At 38.8% G+C, this 21,057-nt stretch overlaps 1 protein-coding gene across 4 annotated transcripts in view; it reads right to left on the bottom strand.

Annotated features, from left to right (window-relative positions):
- Positions 1-21,057, bottom strand: part of ZFAND4 (zinc finger AN1-type containing 4) — a 76,334-nt gene that overhangs the window by 35,211 nt on the left and 20,066 nt on the right. For 3 of the 4 annotated variants that reach the window (XM_030941323.1, XM_030941324.1, XM_030941322.1), the window contains exons 3-5: positions 14,283-14,358; positions 13,265-13,332; positions 9,167-9,407 (exon numbers count right to left, since the gene is read on the bottom strand). In XM_030941323.1, coding sequence (XP_030797183.1) covers positions 9,167-9,407; positions 13,265-13,332; positions 14,283-14,358 — 385 coding nt within the window. The remainder of the gene's footprint in view (positions 1-9,166; positions 9,408-13,264; positions 13,333-14,282; positions 14,359-21,057) is intronic. The other variant, XM_030941325.1, reaches the window with a different exon arrangement.

A 21,057-nucleotide genomic window follows, 5' to 3' on the forward strand; every position in this document is an offset into this window, starting at 1 on the left:
TTTGTTCTCATTGGTTTCAAAGAACATCTTTATTTCCGCTTTCATTTCGTTATGTACCCAGTAGTCATTCAGGAGCAGGTTGTTCAGTTTCCATGTAGTTGAGCGGTTTTGATTGAGTTTCTTAGTCCTGAGTTCTAGTTTGATTGCACTGTGGTCTGAGAGACAGTTTGTTATAATTTCTGTTCTTTTACATTTGCTGAGGAGTGCTTTACTTCCAATTATGTGGTCAATTTTGGAGTAAGTGCGATGTGGTGCTGAGAAGAATGTATATTCTGTTGATTTGGGGTGGAGAGTTCTATAGATGTCTATTAGGTCCGCTTGGTGCAGAGATGAGTTCAATTCCTGGATATCCTTGTTAACTTTCTGTCTCGTTGATCTGTCTAATGTTGACAGTGGAGTGTTGAAGTCTGCCATTATTATTGTATGGGAGTCTAAGTCTCTTTGTAAGTCTCTAAGGACTTGCTTTATGAATCTGGGTGCTCCTGTATTGGGTGCATATATATTTAGGAGAGTTAGCTCTTCCTGTTGAATTGATCCCTTTACCATTATGTAATGGCCTTCTTTGTCTCTTTTGATCTTTGATGGTTTAAAGTCTGTTTTATCAGAGACAAGGATTGCAACCCCTGCTTTTTTTTGTTCTCCATTTGCTTGGTAGATCTTCCTCCATCCCTTTATTTTGAGCCTATGTATGTCTCTGCATGTGAGATGGGTCTCCTGAATACAGCAGACTGATGGGTCTTGACTCTTTATCCAGTTTGCCAGTCTGTGTCTTTTAATTGGAGCATTTAGTCCATTAACATTTAAGGTTAATATTGTTATGTGTGAACTTGATCCTGCCATTATGATATTAACTGGTTATTTTGCTCGTTAGTCGATGCAGTTTCTTCCTAGCCTCGATGGTCTTTACATTTTGGCATGTTTTTGTGATGGCTGGTACCGGTTGTTCGTTTCCATGTTTAGGGCTTCCTTCAGGGTCTCTTGTAAGGCAGGCCTGGTGGTGACAAAATCTCTAAGCATTTGCTTATCTGTAAAGGATTTTATTTCTCCTTCACTTATGAAACTTAGTTTGGCTGGATATGAAATTCTGGGTTTAAAATTCTTTTCTTTAAGAACGTTGAATATTGGCCCCCACTCTCTTCTGGCTTGTAGAGTTTCTGCCGAGAGATCTGCTGTTATTCTGATGGGCTTCCCTTTGTGGGTTACCCGACCTTTCTCTCTGGCTGCCCTTAAGATTTTTTCCTTCATTTCAACTTTGGTGAATCTGGCAATGATGTGTCTTGGAGTTGCTCTTCTGGAGGAGTATCTTTGTGGCGTTCTCTGTATTTCCTGAATTTGAATGTTGTCCTGCCCTACTAGGTTGGGGAAGTTCTCCTGGATGATATCCTGAAGAGTGTTTTCCAACTTGGTTCCATTTTCCCCCTCACTTTCAGGCACCCCAATCAGACGTAGATTTGGTCTTTTTACGTAATCCCATACTTCTTGCAGGCTTTGCTCATTTCTTTTTCTTCTTTTTTCTTTTGGTTTCTCTTCTCGCTTCATTTCATTCATTTGATCTTCAATCGCTGATACTCTTTCTTCCAGTTGATCGAGTCGGTTACTGAAGCTTGTGCATTTGTCACGTATTTCTCGTGTCATGGTTTTCATCTCTGTCATTTCGTTTATGATCTTCTCTGCATTAATTAGTCTAGCTGTCAATTCTTCCACTCTTTTTTCAAGATTTTTAGTTTCTTTGCACTGGGTACGTAATTCCTCCTTTAGCTCTGATAAGTTTGATGGACTGAAGCCTTCTTCTCTCCTCTCGTCCAAGTCATTCTCTGACCAGCTTTGATCCGTTGCTGGCGATGGGCTGCGCTCCTTCGCAGGGGGAGATGCGCTCTTATTTTTTGAATTTCCAGCTTTTCTGCCCTGCTTCTTCCCCATCTTTGTGGTTTTATCTGTCTCTGGTCTTTGATGGTGGTGACGTACTGATGGGGTTTTGGTATAGGTGTCCTTCCTGTTTGATAGTTTTCCTTCTGACAGTCAGAAGGACTGTCTGTTGGTCTGTTGGAGATTGCTTGAGGTCCACTCCAGACCCTGTTTGCCTGGGTAACAGCAGCAGAGGTTGCCGAAGATAGAATATTGCTGAACAGCGAGTGTACCTGTCTGATTCTTCCTTTGGAAGTTTCCTCTCAGGGGTGTACTCCACCCTGTGAGGTGTGGGGTGTCAGACTGCCCCTAGTGGGGGATTTCTCCCAGCTAGGCTACTCAGGGGTCAGAGACACACCTGAGCAGGCAGTCTGTCCGTTCTCAGATCTCAACCTCCGCGTTGGGAGATCCATGGCTCTCCCCAAAGCTGTCAGACAGAGTCGTTCGCGTGTGCACCGGCTCCCGCTACTTCCCCTGTTGGTCTTCAGCTGTGCGCTGTCCCCAGAGGTGGAGACTACAGAGACAGGCAGGCTTCCTTGAGCTGCTGTGAGCTCCACCCAGTTCGAGCTTCCCAGAGGCTTTGTTTACCTACTTAAGCCTCAGCAATGGCGGGCGCCCCTCCCCCAGCCTCGCTGCTGCCTTGCGGATAGATCGCGGCAGACTGCTGTGTTAGCAGTGAGGGAGGCTTCGTGGGCGTGGGACCCTCCCGGCCAGGATTGGGATATATTCTCCTGGTGTGCCTGTATGCTTACAGCGCAGTATTGGGGTGGGAGTTACCCGATTTTCCAGGTGTTGTGTGTCTCAGTTCCCCTGGCTAGGAAAACGGATCCCCTTCCCCCTTGCGCTTCCAGGCGAGGCGATGCCTCGCCCTGCTTCAGCTCTCGCTGGTCAGGCTGCAGCAGCTGACCAGCACCGATTGTCCGGCACTCCCTAGTGAGACGACCCCAGTACCTCAGTTGAAAATGCAGAAATCACCGGTCTTCTGTGTCGCTTGCGCTGGGAGTTGGAGACTGGAGCTGTTCCTATTCGGCCATCTTGCTCCGCCCCAGGTAGATATTATAGCTGATTTTATTAATGAAGAAACTCCAGGTGAGAGAGGTTAAGTGATTTGGCACAAGATCAGAAAGCTATCGACAGCACACCTAAGATTCAAATCCCCCATGTGTCTGGTTCCCAAGCTGATTCTTCCTACTACCACTCATTGCTTCCCCAGGCACCAAATGACAGGCCTTACTGCATCATGCTTGTGCACCCAAATGAGTGCCAGAACTTCTACTGTGTGAAGGCTTTTGTCTCAAGGCCAACTACACAATACCTGAAGAGGAAGGGTGCATGAAGATTTTTGTCATTTCACCCTGTGGAGTTAGAAGGAATAACTCAAGTATACACTATTCTCAGTTACTTTGCAATATTTTAATCTTAAATACTTCTGAGTTACCCTGTGGCATTTTAAGTATCTTTATTGAATACTGAAAAAAGTTTCTGATTCAACATTACTGTCATGAAAAGACCTATTCTCTCATGGAATATATACATATACACACACACATATATACATATATATCTTTTATATATATAATATGTATTATATACATATATAAAAGAACAATAATGATAAATCACTGGACTCATTTTAGAGTATAAAAGCACTTTTAAGTTCACCTTTTTTTTCAAAGAACCACATTATTGTGTTTTCTCTCATGAAGTATAGATTCATGAGATGAGTTAGAAGCCAATCACAAATTTTTTTCAGATGAAAAATGTAACTAGATTAGGTTAACATAGTAATTTATAAATTTAATCTGAAATGGCTTTCATTATATTTAATTATCATATTTAAATCTTTTGATTTAATGATAGGATTAAAGGATACAAGATGGGCAAATGTAATATTATTCAAACATGAAATCTGTACATCCCAAAGCCAAGACCTCTTTTAACTTTCACAATTTACCATTAAGTCTTACAATGTCTCCTTATCTTTCTGCTTTAAAAAATCCCAGGCCAGGCGCAGTGGCTCATGCCTATAATCCCAGCACTTTGGGGGACCGAGACGGGCGGATCACCAGGACAGGAGATCGAGATCATCCCAGCTAACACGGTGAAACCCCGTCTCTACTAAAACTACAAAAAAATTAGCCGGGTGTGGTGGCATGTGCCTGTAGTTCCAGCTACTCGGGAGGCTGAGGCAGGAGAATCGCTTCAATTTGGGAAGTGGAGGTTGCAGTGAGCCAAGATAGCCCCACTGTACTCTAGCCTGGGCAACAGAGCAAGACTCCGTCTCAAAAAAAAAAAAAAAATCCCAGTAAGGTGGCATGATCCACTAAAAAGATTTGAGACTAGGCCGGGCGCGGTGGCTCAAGCCTGTAATCCCAGCACTTTGGGAGGCCGAGACGGGCAGGATCACGAGGTCAGGAGATCGAGACCATCCTGGCTAATACGGTGAAACCCCGTCTCTACTAAAAAATACAAAAAACTAGCCGGGCGACGAGGCGGGCGCCTGTAGTCCCAGCTACTCGGGAGGCTGAGACAGGAGAATGGCGTGAACCCAGGAGGCGGAGCTTGCAGTGAGCTGAGAGCCGGCCACTGCACTCCAGCCTGGGCGGCAGAGCAAGACTCCGTCTCAAAAAAAAAAAAAAAAAAAAAATATTTGAGACTAAGAAAAGACTGATGCTGAATTTTGTGTCAGAATGAAACAAATTAACACTCAATTCTACCTCTTCCTTTCTAGAGTAGGAGCCAGCAAACCATGGTCATGGGTCAAATCTGCCCCACCACCTATTTCCATTTCTGTGTGGCCCATGAGCTAAGAATGGCTTATGAACTTTAATTAGTCGAAAAAACTCAAAATAAGGGTATTTTATAACACAGGAAAAGTAAATAAAATTCAAATTTGTGTTCATAAATAAAGTTTTATTGGAACACAGCCGCATTCACCCAATGATGTACTACAAATGGCCGCTTTTGCCTACAATGGCAGAATTGAGTAGCTATGACAGATTTTATGTGGTTCTCTTGTTGCTCTACATTGTGATATGGGAAACTACAAATCATTGTGACATAGTCATAATTCAACAGCATTTTGACTGCCACGTATATTGCTATTCTGTGACTTTTTTTATTAGTAGTGTATACCCAACCTTGTCAAACAAGAAAAGTAGACTTCAAATGTTGCCATTTTAAGGTTCCATAGAGTGGATTATTTGTTAGCAATTAGATAGCAAAGCATGAATGCTTATTATTGAGTGACACTATAGCTATGCTAAAGGAAAACAGCAAAATAAGCATTACCAGGTTAGGCGTTCATCACAATATTCCCAACTTGCAGGAAAGCAACAGTCAGAAAAATCAGAAAATTTACAATTTACATCATAGAACAATTTACATCACATTTACAATTTACATCACAGCAGAATTTCTTTACAAAAATAAAAAAATGAAAATGAAGCTATAACCAAAGAAGTTTCCGATTGTTTATATCTGCTAGCCAAGCAAGGAAAGCTACTTATCAATAGTGAATTAATTCACTATTGATCATAGCAGTTGAGGAAGTATGTCCTGAAAAAATAAACTTGTTTAAAGGTTACTTTTTCAGCAGGAACAATTTCTCAAAAAGTTGACAGCATTGGAAGCAACGTCAACAGCTGATTTAAAAATAAGGTAAATGATTGAGTCATTTTCCTTGTTTTTTGATGAACTGACATATATCACCCATATTGCTCTGTGTTACTGTTTATTGAGGGCATCATTACCAAGTTTGAAGTGACTGAAGAGTTGGCCCCTATGAATAGTCTGCATGAAGCTACTACAGGTGAGAATACTTTCAAATAAATTGCTAAAACATTAATTTAGTATAACTTTAAGTGAACTCTGCTATGACTGATGGGGTGATGTGTGGAACAGAAAAAAAAAAAAAACTTAGCTGGACAAATTTATAGAGTTAGTGAACATGTAAGGCCTTTTTTTTTTTTTTTTTTTTTTTGTCTTTTTGAGACAGGGTCTCACTCTGTCACCCAGGCTGGAGTGCAGTGGTGCGATCTCGGCTCACTGCAACCTCTACCTCCTGGGCTCAAGCAATGCTCCCACCACAGCCTCTGGAGTAGCTAGGACTACAGGTGTGTGCCACCAAGCCCAGCTAATTTTTTTCGAGATGGAGTTTCACTGTGTTGCCCGGGCTTCTCAAATTCCTGGACTCAAGAGATTCCACCCACCTTCCAAAAGTGCTGGGATTACAGGTGTGAGCCACCATGCCCCTTAAACATGTAAGGTCTTTAAAGTATACAGTTATTCATCAGCAGGTATTTCATGGTAAATATCTGAATCTATCCTGTGTTATTAAACCAGCAGTGTTAATGGTAAACTTCAATTGTTTCATGGACTTATCCATCATCAGTTTGGTGGCTTACTGGTAATAAAAGTTTTATTATGACTTTTTTTAGCTCAGGAACTCTGAATGAGAAGAACTGGCCTTAACTACTATTATCAAACACTTTTTAAATTTTTTAATTGTCTTTGGAAATTAATTTTTACTGTGGACTTCATAATGTTTCGTAATGAATTTAACCTAAAATTACAAACTAAAACGATGTTTATATGTGAAACATATACTGCAATAATGTCATGTTAACAACAACTAATGTTTGAATTGCATGTAATAGCAAGCTGCAATCATTCCTATGCTTTCAAAAGTTGAAATTAGGTAATATCTCTATTCCCATAGAAATTTGCAGCAGATATATTTCTGAGCTCAAGCTATAGGTCTAGCAGTGATTTTATACCTCAGGGCAATTTCCAAAAAAATGTCCTATTTCAAAATTAATTTAAATGTGCAACTGAGGAGCTTCCAGGGCAAACAGCAAGAGAAGATCTGATAGAATTTTATAAATGTCTTACAAATGATCAATATGCTCAATAAAATAATGTGCTCATGGACTGATAGCAGTATCTGACAGTACCTATGTGTGTGAAAAAAATTTTTTCTAAGATAAAATACACAAAATCTCATTACAGATCAGTATTAACAAGTGAACTTTTGCAATTGACCTTGCAAATTTGATGGGCAACACTAACTTTCAACCTCAATTAGGTAAAACATTATTCCCATGAAAAAGAATTCCATTCTTCTCTGGAATTCTGTGGTACAAACAGAAGAAAAGTACCCAATTGTTAGTCTTATATTTTGAACTTTGTTAGTAAAAGTTTTGTGGAGATTTGTTTTCTCTCTTGTTACATAAGTACCTATTTAATATCCTTAATGCTGTATCTTGGCCTAAAAATCCTAAAATAGTTACTATCTGCACACCTTTACAGAAGAAGTTTGCTACCTTGGTTGTAGACTAGGAAAGCCTCTTCTAGAACAGGAAAGATAAATGTCCTTCATGGTATGACCAGATCGTTTTCTACTCCTCTTTCTCATTCATCCATCCCTTTCCTTGTCCAATTATTGTAAATGAATACAAAGGAAGAAAAAATAAATAAATTATCTTGTGATGAACAATAAGACAGTTCTAATTAAATTCCATGATGACATTTGAGCTGAGTCATAAAAACAAATAGAAGTTGGCTGAGGAGAAGCCGGAGTAAGAGGAGAAAACGACATTTTAAGAAAAAGGAAAAAGGTGTATAAAAACACAGCATAATGAAAAGACCTGGAAAACTATGGTGACAGGTTGTCAAAGGACTCATACACTAAGCTGAGGAGCTTGGGTTTCCTTTAGGAAAAGGGAGCCAAAAGAGTGTGTACTAGGGAAGAAAACTAAACAGTGAGCCAGCACATGGCAAAAGTGGTATGAAGACATTCTATTAATGGCCTAAGGCTGTAACCCTCACTGCTACCTCCTCCATTTCTTGCCCATGGTTTATGCCAAGTTTGTAGTGCTAACCAGATGCTGACATATTAAAGTCAACAGGTAACACCCATGTGTCACAGTCTGCTCTCTGAGGCCACAAAAAACTGAGTCCAATCTTTCTTTCACATAACACTCTGTGGTGGGCAGAATCCGAGGAGAATCTCTCTGACTCTTGACCCCTGGTGTTCACATCACATATGGTTTCCTACCCGTGAGCCTGGGCATGATGGACGTCTTGATTCTAGCCAACTGAATATGGCAAAGGACGCTGCAGATGTAATTTAGGCCCTAAATCAGTCGGTTTTGAATTCATCAAGAGGGAGCTGAGGGCAGCCTCTAGTCAACAGCCAGCAAAAAACTGGGCCCTCCATCATATAACTGAAAGGAAATGAATTATGCCAGCAATAAGAGTGACCTTGTAAGTAGATTCTCCTCCCCAATCAAGCCTCCTGATAAGAGACTTGCTGACACCTTGACTCCAGATTGTGAGACTTGGAGCACAGTGATGCTGTGCCTGGACTCCTGACCCACAGAAACTGTTCTCCAAACTACAAGCTGTTTTTTCTTTAAATGATTTCACCACTACCTTTTTATTTTGCAGGACCTGTAACACCTTCCCTTTCTCTGTCTGCTTGGCAAACTCCACTCCCCTTTTAGGGTCACAGCTTCTCAGAGGTTGTGTCTAACTCTCTGCCTTTCATGCATAATAAAGGCCCTCTCACCTATTCTCCCAGAGATCCTGATATCTTTTTATAACATCACCAACATTGTATCACCGATACTCTTTATAGCAGACTGCATGCTCCATAAAGGTAGGAACCATCATCTTTACAACATCAGTGCCTTGCTCAATGAATGGCCATAGAAGTTCACTGAGTGAATGCTTAATAACTTGAAGTGAAAGAAGATAATCATAGTAACTCAGAATGCATAGCAACTAACTGAGAGGTTGCCTTGTCCAATTCTCTGATTTTTCTATTGCTTAGCTAAATATCTGTAGGGTTTTTCGTCCTGATTTTAGAATATTACAATTTCTCTCCCTTTTATAGAATAGGAAAACAAGATCAGAGAAGAGATTTATGCGCCTTTAAGCAGCAGACTTAAATTTAGAAAAAAAGGTATCAACTTCAGGTTTAACCCTTTCTATTATGCTAAGGTTGTATAATAACACACTACTATGACAGGATTCTATAATCTATTAGGCATCTTAGAGTTTCACAGAGTAACAGAAACAAATCTTTTTATGAAAACATCCCACTCTGTAAAAAAACCTCAGTTTTATCATATCAATCATATGAAGGACAATTTCAGACTTATATATTGGGGGCTGGAGTAGGAATAAGATGCATGACATTTGTTAATATATATAGATTATTTTGACAACACAAGGTAAACAAAAGTTTATGGAGTACCTCATACAATGTTCTCCTTTTCTCCGTAAGACATGCAAATGAAAACCTATTTTCTTTGAAGAGTCAGATAATGGTGTTAAAGTGCCATCTCCCCTATCTACTGCAGGAAAGAAATTCAATTGATCTCCTTCTCGGTACACCAAAAATGTAACTTGTTTGTTGCAGGAGGTCTTCTCCCAGACCTCAACTCGACTGGAATCCAAGTACTCTGCCATCTTCCTAACTGGATCTTCTGTAGGAACTACAAATGGAAAATTGATAAGTCTTCGATTTGGATCAAGTTTTATGCATCTGGGCACAGTAGTAACAGGATATAATGTACTGAATTTGAACAACAGCCCTGTGCATATAATATAAACATGATATTCTTCAAATAAGTTTCTGATCTTTCTAGAGTTAATATAGCATTCCTTATGTTGTATTAATAAGAAACAAACAAACGAAATGCATGATTATGTTACTATGTTAAAAGACAGAGCTAAACCAAAACATGAGGGTTTTTTGTCCTATGCCATTATAGTCTATATTTTTCTCCCTATGCCACTAGAGTCTGTATATTTCCTGATTCTATGACATTACTATCAACAATTCTTTTACCATATACTTTTTGCTCCCTATATTTTCAAATATTGGTTCCAACAATAATTAAAATCAACATAAATCCCACTTACTTTAGATTAAAAGTACACAGACACAGTCGTATGTGGTGGCTCATGCCTGTAATCCCAGCACTTTGGGAGGCCGAGGCAGGCAGATCATGAGGTCAAGAGATCGAGACCATCCTGGCCAACATGGTGAAACCCCGTCTTTACTAGAAAAAATACAAAAATTAGCTGGGCATGGTGGCGTGCACCTGTAGTCCCAGCTATTCGGGAGGGTAAGGCAGGAGAATTGCTTGAACCCAGGGGCCGGCAGTTGCAGTGAGCTGAGATTGCGCCACTACACTCCAGCCTGGCGACAGAGGGAGACTGTATCCCAAAAAAAAAAGGGGGGACACACACACACACACAAATACATAATTAGGAGACATATCTAAGAAATTAGAAGTAAGCAGACTTATTTTTTTCTTTCTGGTTTTATATAAAGGCTGATTCTGAGAGCTGTTTCTTGACGTGAAATTAAGTAATTAAAAGTACATAATAACTTAGAACGGGAGGGGGTCACTTAATGTACTAAAACTGCAACAGTTCCAGGAAAAAATAAAAGTTCTCTCCCAAAGACATTCTCATCACACTGCAGAAACATTTGCTTTCTCCTAAAAGAGGCAAAGATTTCCCAAGCTGCATAACTTTTATTTATTTATTAACAGAATCGTGGTGCTCTACAATCCTTTAAAAAGAAGTTGCAGCAATAGGAAAGTATTAAACTTGGAAAGCAGTAAGGTAAAAACATCAAAGATGTTTCCATAGCCTAAATTCAATAACACTATTACTAACACAAAAATCTTATGATTTAGCTTGCTTTATGAAAATAGTTATTTGGATGTTTTTATTTACTTTCATAGGCCCAAAATGTATAAATATTAAAAGACACTTTTCAAACAACTTCTTGCCCTTTGTAAGTTAATGCTCCACTTTCCATATTACATCCAGAGATAAAAATTTGGATCAGAGGGCAGACCTTTGGGGGAAAAAAAAACAACAAAATACAACAAAAAAGAAATAAAAATTATGCCTATTTTTTTAGATATTACTATAGCCATTACCACAGTCACATGAAAGCCTTTCCTAAACCAGCACAGGGCGCCTTACTCAGGCAGGTGTATGTGTGTATCTTCTCACAACAGAAAAGTCTTTCAGATTTTACCAGCTATAAAACAGTATATATGAAGTTTGATATGCATTGGGCACAATTTAGTTTTAGAAAGAAACTAATTTTAATCTTTCTATGCTGCTTTGATAATGGTTATTTCAAAAACAATTTTTATCTTTTTATTTGTATTCTTTATTTGAGACAGAGTCTCACTCACTCATATGTTTATGAAGAGTGTTATACAGATTCTGAGGCAAACATATTTTTTCTTTTTTTTTTTTTGAGACGGAGTCTTGCTCTGTCGCCCAGACTGGAGCGCAGTGGCGCAATCTCCACTCAACTGTAACCTGTGTCTCTCAGGTTCAAGCAATTCTTGTGTCTCAGCCTCCTGAGTAGCCCGCCACCATGCCCAGCTAATTTTTGAATTTTTAGTAGAGATGGGGTTTCACCATGTTGGCCAGTCTGGTCTCAAACTCCTAACCTCAATCCCAGTGCCTATAATCCCAGCTACTCAGGAGGCTGAGGCAGGAGAATCACTTGAACCCAGGTGGCAGAGGTTGAAGTGAGCTGAGATCAAGCCACTGCACTCCAGCCTGGGCAACAGAACAAGACTCCATCTCAAAAAAAAAGTTTACCTCAGAGTCTGTATCACACTCCTCATAAACATATAAAACAATTTTAGTTCTAATAAGAAAAGAAGGTGTTTTGATTAGACACTCTGGTTTAAAGTAGTATTACACACAAATAACCAACTTTCAAAAATGTAATACAATAGAATTCACATGGCATTAAACAGTATATAATTCTCTCTTAATATAATGGCTCAGTAAACATAGGGTTCTTGTGCTACTCTCAAGAGTTATTCCTATAAACATCACATAGTTATTACCGTAAATGTCACATAGGACAATTACTTAAATCAAATTATTTAAAAGTCTCTGATATCAGGAGCGCTAACACGCCCTAACATTACTCACTTTGTTTTTCTCTAACCTATAAAAAGCAGTTCAACAGCCAAAGTAGCATATCTCATTAAATCCTCTTGAAGTAGCTAAGAAAAAGATGGCAATAATCCTATCTTCTAACCAAAATTATGAAAATAGGGATATAATTTGACATGTGGAAGCAAGCCAGGAGTAGAATCAATACTTATCCTTCAGTTTTCTGGTTAGTGAAGGATCAAATAAATCTGAAGGCCTTCCTCAAAATGAGGTCCACAGAAGAGGACACTCTGACTAGTCTCCTCCACTTGATGGGAATTCATGTGACACACCTGACTCAGGGACCAATGTGAATACTGCCTGCTCTTCTTGTGCTTAATAAAACCCTCTCATCAATCAAGTCTCCACTAATGTCATCTTTTTTTTTTTTTTTTTTTTTTTTTGAGACGGAGTCTCGCTCTGTCACCCAGGCTGGAGTGCTGTGGCCAGATCTCAGCTCACTGCAAGCTCCGCCTCCCGGGTTCACGCCATTCTCCTGCCTCAGCCTCCCGAGTAGCTGGGACTACAGGCGCCGCCACATCGCCCGGCTAGTTTTTTGTAGTTTTTAGTAGAGACAGGGTTTCACCGTGTTAGCCAGGATGGTCTCGATCTCCTGACCTCGTGATCCGCCCGTCTCGGCCTCCCAAAGTGCTGGGATTACAGGCTTGAGCCACCGCGCCCGGCCTAATGTCACCTTTTTTGAGGGCCCTTCCTACCCTGTTTTCTGCATAGCACTTACAACCATTAGGAGTTACGTCGACTCTTTACACATTTATTGTAGGCACTGTCATGAAGCAGAGACTTTCTCTCCCATGTCTACCATACTTGGAACATTGCACTGACCATTTAGTAGATGCTCAATATGTAGTTGTTGAATGAATGACTGGATTTCAGAACTACTTATATTCTGAGAAAGGATGCAACAGGGCCATGATAATATCCATGAAACCCAGATGCATCACAAACCAAGTAAACAGGCAACGTTGGAATTTTGCAAAACAATCATAATCTCAGGAATTGAAGATCTGGTAGATTTAAAAATAAACAAGATTCCTATGAAACTAAACTCAATGGTAACATAATACTTACAGTAAGTCATTCCATTTCTTTTCCCTATATTGGCAAAAGGTTTATTTTTAAATCTCCCTGAATTGGATCAGGAATCAGGTGATTTTTCTGAATTGTATTTTAGAGTTCCAGCCTCTAGGCATTAGGTTTTAAAGAACAAGGCCTAGAGAACCAAATGTGATTTTTCTAAGACCTAATAGCAGAAAGGAAACCTAAATGAAACCTGAGGCTATAAAAATATTAACTGACATAAAGAATGTTACTGTCAAATTGCTTTTATATATATATATATGCCTACCTCTTCTAGTATTTATAGGTCCGCCACGCATAGCCAAAACTAGCTTCAAGGTACACCCTTCTGAAATGCTGTGGAGAGTTAACACAAAAATAAATCATAATCATCAAAATGCATTCAGTGCTAAATGTACACATAATTACATGCTGGCTTATCAGGCAGAGTGCCTACTCTCTAAAATATAAAAATATAGCAATATAAATACATATAAAATGTTAACGTATTTACTGGTACAAATAATAAAAGAAGTGAAACAAATTCTCATAAGCCATAAAGAAATCCAAGAATAAACATACTGGAAAAGACCTCTGTGATTATGTGTTTTAGCTTGTTCATTTCACATTAAGGAAAAGGAGGCCCAGAGAACAAAAGTGGCTTGCCCAAGACCCAAAGTGTAGAAAATAGCAAATCTATTTAATAAAATAGAAAATAGAACAAGAACAAGGTCTCCTAACTCTCAGTACTCTTACAGCTATTCCACATTGCCTCTTATCCTTTTGCCCTTTTCTTAAGAAAGGAGTGATGAATTATGTGAAAGAGGGGAGAAATAAGAGAGACAAAGTGTCAGAAAGTATGTTGGTAGTCACTGGTGCACACAGCATTGCTTAGTAACAAAAGCAGGGCTTAATGAGAAAGGAAAGACTTTGGGAAGAACAATTCTCTCTTATCCAAAACTCTTGTAAAAACAGAAAGAAAAGGAACATGGCCAGGAAGGAATGGTTCAATATTCAAAGAAAGGAGCAAAGCAGGCAAGAAGATAATGGGAGGATTTCAAAAGGCAAGAGATAAACAGCTTGACATGAAAAATGAAAAGGGAACATAAACGTATCAGAGGATAAAGGTTAAGTAGTATAGAGTACCAAACTAATGCATCTAAAGTTCAGGATGTATGATGAAATCTAGGAATCTGAACTATTCAGAAGAAAAAGAGACATGATCTAAGAGTTCAAAAGACAAATATTAGCATATGGAGTCATAATACTAAGTGCCTACAAAACAGCCAATATGCAATTACACTCACTTGTAATCATTCAAGCAATAATCATTTTCAAGTTCCATGTTATTCCAAATTAAGTGCTGTCGACAGATGGGAATACCTTAAGGGAAAGTTATTTAAAAAAAAGTGTTAAAAGAATTCAATAGCATCTCCAAAAGAGTATGATACAAATCTATTTCATTAAGGAACTAAGAGTACTAATAAATTAAACATTGTTCTAAATTGAATGCTAGGTGCTAAAATTTACAGAAGGCATGTCTAAAAGGAGATATAGTCCAATCCATTCACTGTAGAAAAGAACAGGTGTTGCAACAACTCTCTGGTCCTAAAACAAGGTATAAGATAGAAAGCCCTTTAAAAAGGCAAGATAGTATGCTCCTGCACAGCAAAAGAAGCTATCAACAGAGTAAAGAGATGATCTACAGAATGGGAGAACACATTCACAAACTATGCATCTGATAAAAGTCTAATATCTATATTCTACAAAGAACTTAATTCAACAAACAAAAAACAACCCCATTAAAAAATGGGCAAAGGACATGAACAGACACTTCTCAAAAAAAAAGACATATATGTTGCCAACAAATATATTTTAAAAGCTCAACATCACTAATCATTAGAGAAATGTAAATCAAAACCACAATGAGATACAAGCTCACACCTGTCAGAATGGCCATTATTAAAAAGTCAAAAAATAGCAGATGTTGGCAAGGTTGAGGAGAACAGGGAACGCATACACTGCTGGTGGGAATGCAAATTAGTTCAGCCATTGTGGAAAGCAATGTGGAGATTTCTCAAAGAGGTTAAAATAGAACTACCATTCAACCCAGCAATCCCACTACTGGGCATATACCCAAAGAAAAATAAACCGTTCTATCAGCAAGACACATGCACTGGTATGTCCATCACAGCACTATTCACAATACCAAAGAGATGAAATCAATCAAGACGCCCCTGCAACAGTGGACTGGACAAATAAAATGTGGTGCATATACACCACAGAACACCATGCAGCCATAAAAATAATAAAATTATGTCCTTTGCAGCAACATGAATGCAGCTGGAGGCCATCATCCTAAGAGAACAAACGCAGGAACAGAAAACCCAAATACCATGTGTTCTCACTTATAAGCAAGAGCTAAACACTGAGTATTTATGGACACAAATATGGGAACAATAGACACTATGGACCACATGGGGAGGGAAGGGGATGTGGGTTGAAAAACTACCTATCGAGTACTATGCTCACATCCTGGGTGACAGGATAATTCATACACCAAACTTCAGCAACACACAATTTACCCATGTAACAAACCTGCCCATATATCCACTGAACCGAAAATAAAAGTTGAAAAAAAAAAAAAAAAAGGTTTTGGGCTGGGTGCAGTGGCTCATGCCTGTAATCCCAGCACTTTGGGAGGCCGAGGCAGGTCGATCACGAGGTCAAGAGATCGAGACCATCTTGGCCAACATGGTGAAACCCCATCTCTACTAAAAATACAAAAACTAGCCAGGCATGGTGGCAGGCGCCTGTAGTCGCAGCTACTCGGAAGGCTGAGGCAGGAGAATCACTTGAACCTGTGAGGCAGAGGTTGCAGTGAGCCGAGATTGCGCCACTGCACTCCAGCCTGGCAACAGAGTGAGACTCCATCTCTTAAAAAAAAAAAAAAAAAAAAAAAGACATCATGAATCAGGCCTGAAGAGTTTAATATTTAAGGCCTAAAATGGAAATCAAAAGCGAACAGGAATAGCTATTCTTATATCACATAAAACAGACTTTACAGCAACAACATTAAAAAAAAAAAAAAGACAAAGAAGGTCGTTACATAATGATAAAAGGATCAGTCCAACAAGAAGATATTACAATCCTAAATATATATGCACCTAACTCCTGAGCTCCCAGATTCATAAAACAATTACTACTAAGAAAAGAGATAGACAACAACACAATACTGGGGGACTTTAACCCTCCACTGACAGCACTAGACAGGTCATGAAGACAGAAAGTCAACAAAGAAACAATGGACTTAAACTGCACTCTAGAACAAATGGACCTAACAGATATTTACAGAACATTCGACCAAAGAACTGAAAAACATACATTCTTCTCATCATGAAACTCCAAGATCATATGAGAGGGCACAAAAAAGTCTCAAAATATTTTTAAAAATCAAAATTCTATCAAGTATCCCCCCAGACCACAGTAGAATAAAATTAGAAATCAACTCCAAATACACAGAAATTAAACAATCTGCTGCTGAACGATTTTTGGGTTAACATTTTGAAATCAAAATGGAGATTTAGAAATTCTTCCAAAGGAATGATAATAGTGATACAAGTTATCTAAACCTCTGAGATACAGCAAATGCAGTGCTAAGAGGAAAGTTTATATAGTGCTAAATGCCTACATCAAAAAGTCTGAAAGGTCACAAACTGACATCACAGTTTGATGTGTAACATCACACCTCAAGGAACTAAAGAAACAAGAATGAACCAAACCCACAGCTAGCAGAAGAAAAGAAATAAAGATCAGAGCAGAACTAAATTGAATTGAAACAAAAAAATACTAAAGATCAATAAACAAAAGGTTGGTTCTTTGAAAATATAAACAAAATCCACAGGCCATTAGCTATATCAATCAAGAAAAGAAAACAGAAGATGCAAATAAACTCACTGAGAAATAAAAATGGAGACATTACAACTTACACCACAGAAATACAGAAGATCATTCAAGACTACTACAAATACCTTTATGCACACAACCTAGACAATCTAGATGAAATGGATAAATTCCTAGAAACATACAATCCTCCTACCTTAAGTAAGGAAGAAATAGAAATCCTGAACCAATAACAAGCAGTGACAATGAATCAGTAATTTTTAAATTGCCAACAAAAAAAAAGCCCAGGGCTGGATGGATTCACAGACTAATTCTACCAGACATTCAAAGAACTGGTACTGGCCAGGCTCAGTGGCTCATGCCTGTAATCCCAGCACTTTGGGAGGCCAAGATGGGTGGATCACGAGGTCAGAAGATCAAGACCATCCTGGCTAACACAGTGAAACCCATCTCTACTAAAAATATAAAAAATTAGCCGGGTGTGGTTCACGCACCTGTAGTCCCAGCTACTCGGGAGGCTGAGGCAGGAGAATTGCTTGAATCTGGGAGGCAGAGGTTGCAGTGAGCCGAGATCGTACCACTGCACTCCAGGCTGGGTGACAGAGCAAGGCTCCGTTTCAAAAAAAAATAAAAGAAAAGAATTGGTACCAATCCTATTCAAACTATTCCAAAAGACTGAAAAAGAGGGAATTGGCCAGGCGAGGTGGCTCACACCTCACGCCTGTAATCCCAGTACTTTGGGAGGCTGAGGTGGGCAGATCACAAGGTCAGGAGTTTGAGACCGGCCTGGCCAATATGGTGAAACCCTGTCTCTGAGAGCTCAAAGCTGCAGTGAGCTGTAATTTTGCCACTGCACTCCAGGCTGGGTAACAAAGTGAGAACCTGTCTCAAAAACAAAAATAAAAACAAAAAACCTGTAATGGAAAAGTTAAAAGCACTAGAACTCAAAACACAGTAACAAGAAAACAACAAAAATTCGAATAGATACTTCACCAGAAAAGATACAGATGATGCAACAGACTGAATGTTTGTATTCCCCCACTCAAATTCATATGCTGAAGGCTAAATACCCAATATAATGGCATCAGAGGTAAGGTTGGAGGTCTTTGGAGGTAATTAGGTCATGAGGGTAGGGTCCTCAAGAATGGGATTAGTGTCCTTAGAAGAGAGATGATCTCCCTCTCTCTCTCTCTTTACCATGAGAGGATATAGAAAGAGAATAGCTGTCTGCAAACCAGAAAGAGTGCCCTCACCAGACCCTAGACCTGTGGGTAATCTTGGACTTCCCAGCTCCAGAACTGTGAGAAATAAAACTCTGTTGTTTAAGCCATCCAATCTATGGTATTCTGTGACAGAAACCTGAACTTTTTTTTTTTTTTTTTTGAGACAGGGTCTCATCTGTTGCCCAGGCTGGACTGTAAAGATGCAATTTTAGTTCACTGCAACCTCCACCTCCTGAGCTCAAGCGATCCTCCCACCTCAGCCTCCTGAGCAGCTGGGACTCCAGGGGCATGCCACCATGCCCAGATAATTTTTGTATTTTTAGTAGACACAGGGTTTCACAACGTTGCTCAGACTGGTCTTGAACTCCAGGACATGAGTGATCCACCTGGCTCAGCCTCTCAGCCTGAACTTATTAAGACAGATGACAAGCAGATTAAAAGATGCATAACATCATCAGTCACTAGGAAAATGTAAATTAAAACCACAATGAAATATTGCCAATTCATATTATAATAGCAAAAATGAAACAAAAACTGAAACTAAAAGAACCCAGACAATATTATTAAGTGCTGATAAGGATACAGAGCAACCAGAACTTTTATGTATTACTCATATAAACACAAAATGGTAACAGCCACTCTGGAAAATAATTTAGCAGTTTTATAAAGTTAATATATACTTCCTATGCAATTCAGCAATTCCACTCTTAAGTATTCACCCAAGTGAAACAAAAACCTATGCTTCCATAAAAATGTGTATGTGAAAATTTATGACTTTATTTGTAATCACCAAAAACTAAAAACCACCCAGATGTCCCTCAACTTGGGAATGAATAACTATGGTACTTCCTTATAACGGAACATTACTCAGCCATAAACAGAATGAACTACTGATACATGTAACAATATGATAAGTCTCAAATGTATTATGTGTAAGTGAAAAACAACCTGACTTAAGAGACTATAAAGTATATGATTTCATTTATATAAAATTATAAAAAAGGCAAAATTACAGGAACAGAAACAGATCAGTGAGTACGACAGGGGATTGGAATAGAGGAAGGGATTGACCACAAAAGGTACAGGAGAATTCTGATGGGTAATGGAACTGTTCTATATCTTGATTGTGGTGGTGACTGTATGATAGTAAATGTCTGCCAACACCAACAGAACGATATACTTGTTATGGGTTGAACTGTGTCCCTTCAAAATTCTTATGTTGAAGTCTAAGCCCCTTATACCTCAGAATGTGACCTTAATTTGAAGATAGAATCTTGACATATGTATTCAAGTTAAAGTGAGGTAACTAGGGAGGGCCCTAATCCAATATGACTGGTATCCACATAAAAAGGAGAAATTTGGAGGCAGATACACATAGACACAAGGAGATTATCACGTAAGAAGACCAGGGTGATGCCTTGAATAAGTCAATGAACTAGAAAGATTGAAAGCAAATCTCTAGGAGCTGGGTGAGAGGCATGTGACAGATTCTACAGCCCTCAGAAGGACCTGACACTCACCAGCTAAATTTCGTATTTTCAGCCTCCAAAACTGTGTAACTTTCTGTTGTTTAAGTCACCCAGTTTGTGATACTTTGCTATGACAGCCCTAGCAAACTAATACAATATGTAAATTGTATGATATGTAAATTATATCTTCCTAAAAAATGGTTTGTTAGAATTTGGAGACAAATGAAAACATGCTCAGTATTATTAGTTAGCAAATTAACAATGTGTATAAACTACAAAAAATGATCAAAGCTATCTAATCGTATACATTGCTGTGATTACAAAGCCCTTAAGTAACTATTACAATTTTTTAAACAAAAAAATATTTTTAGCAAAACAAATACTTGGAATTTAGTAACACTGACATTCAACTTACCAAAAACTTATAGGATATAGCTAACACAGTTATTGGAATTTTAAAATAAATGGTTATGTTTTTAAGAAGTTGAGACTCCTAGTTTCAGCTCTGACATGTGGAGAACTTTTAATTCACCACTTCTTACAAGAAAAAAAGCTGAACAAACTGAAAACCAACAACTTTTCCTGGTGCCATCAGAGAAATTAGGTAGTAAGGTAAACTACCATAAAAAAATCTGTTGAGATAGGCAAACCCAGAGAGCCAGAGTCAAGATCCGTTTACGTGAAGCAGAAGCCTCTAAAGTCATGAATTGGAAGGAACACTTCCGTGGTAATTTTGATGAATTCATAGAGGCTGAGTGTGGACTAGCATGACACTGGGAAATTACTGAGGGCCAGTATACCAGGCCCCTCTAGCCTCCCTACCTCACTTGAACTACTAGAAGCTGAGGGAGAAGAGAAGCCAAGACACACTTTGAAGGTCCCAGCCCAGAGGCACAGACCCACTGAAAGATTTAATCGTAAGATTACAGAATGTTTCCCCTTTTCCCAATATCTCACCACCACACTAACAAGGCTCCAGTATAACAACAGTGGATTACAACTGAAAGAATTGTAAGACACAAACTCTAAGGAGGAGTCTTCAGGGAAACTCAAAGGCATCAGGGGAGACAAAACAAGAAAATGAGAGGAATTTGAAGCCTCTAGCACTTGCAACTACAGCAAACATTAAACACAGCCCAATTTCTAGCCAGTTGAAGATAAAACCTCACTCTAATGTCCTATTTACCTCAATTCCTATTACCTGATATATTATATCTGGTTTTCAACTAAAAATTACAAAGCATGCTAAAAGACATGAAAACACACAGTCTGAAAAGAGAAAACTAGCATCAGAAATAGATATGGCAGAGATCTTGAAATTATCGGACAGGGAAATTAAAATAGCTAATATTAATATGCTAGGAAATCTAATGGAAAAGTATACAACATGAAATAACGGATTGATAATACAAGCAGAGATGGAAACTTTAAGAATAAAAAGTAGATGTTAAAAATGAAAACACTAACAGTAATAAAGAATGCCTTTG

This window comes from Rhinopithecus roxellana, chromosome 11 (genome assembly GCF_007565055.1).
Source record: "Rhinopithecus roxellana isolate Shanxi Qingling chromosome 11, ASM756505v1, whole genome shotgun sequence".
Lineage (NCBI taxonomy): Eukaryota > Metazoa > Chordata > Mammalia > Primates > Cercopithecidae > Rhinopithecus > Rhinopithecus roxellana.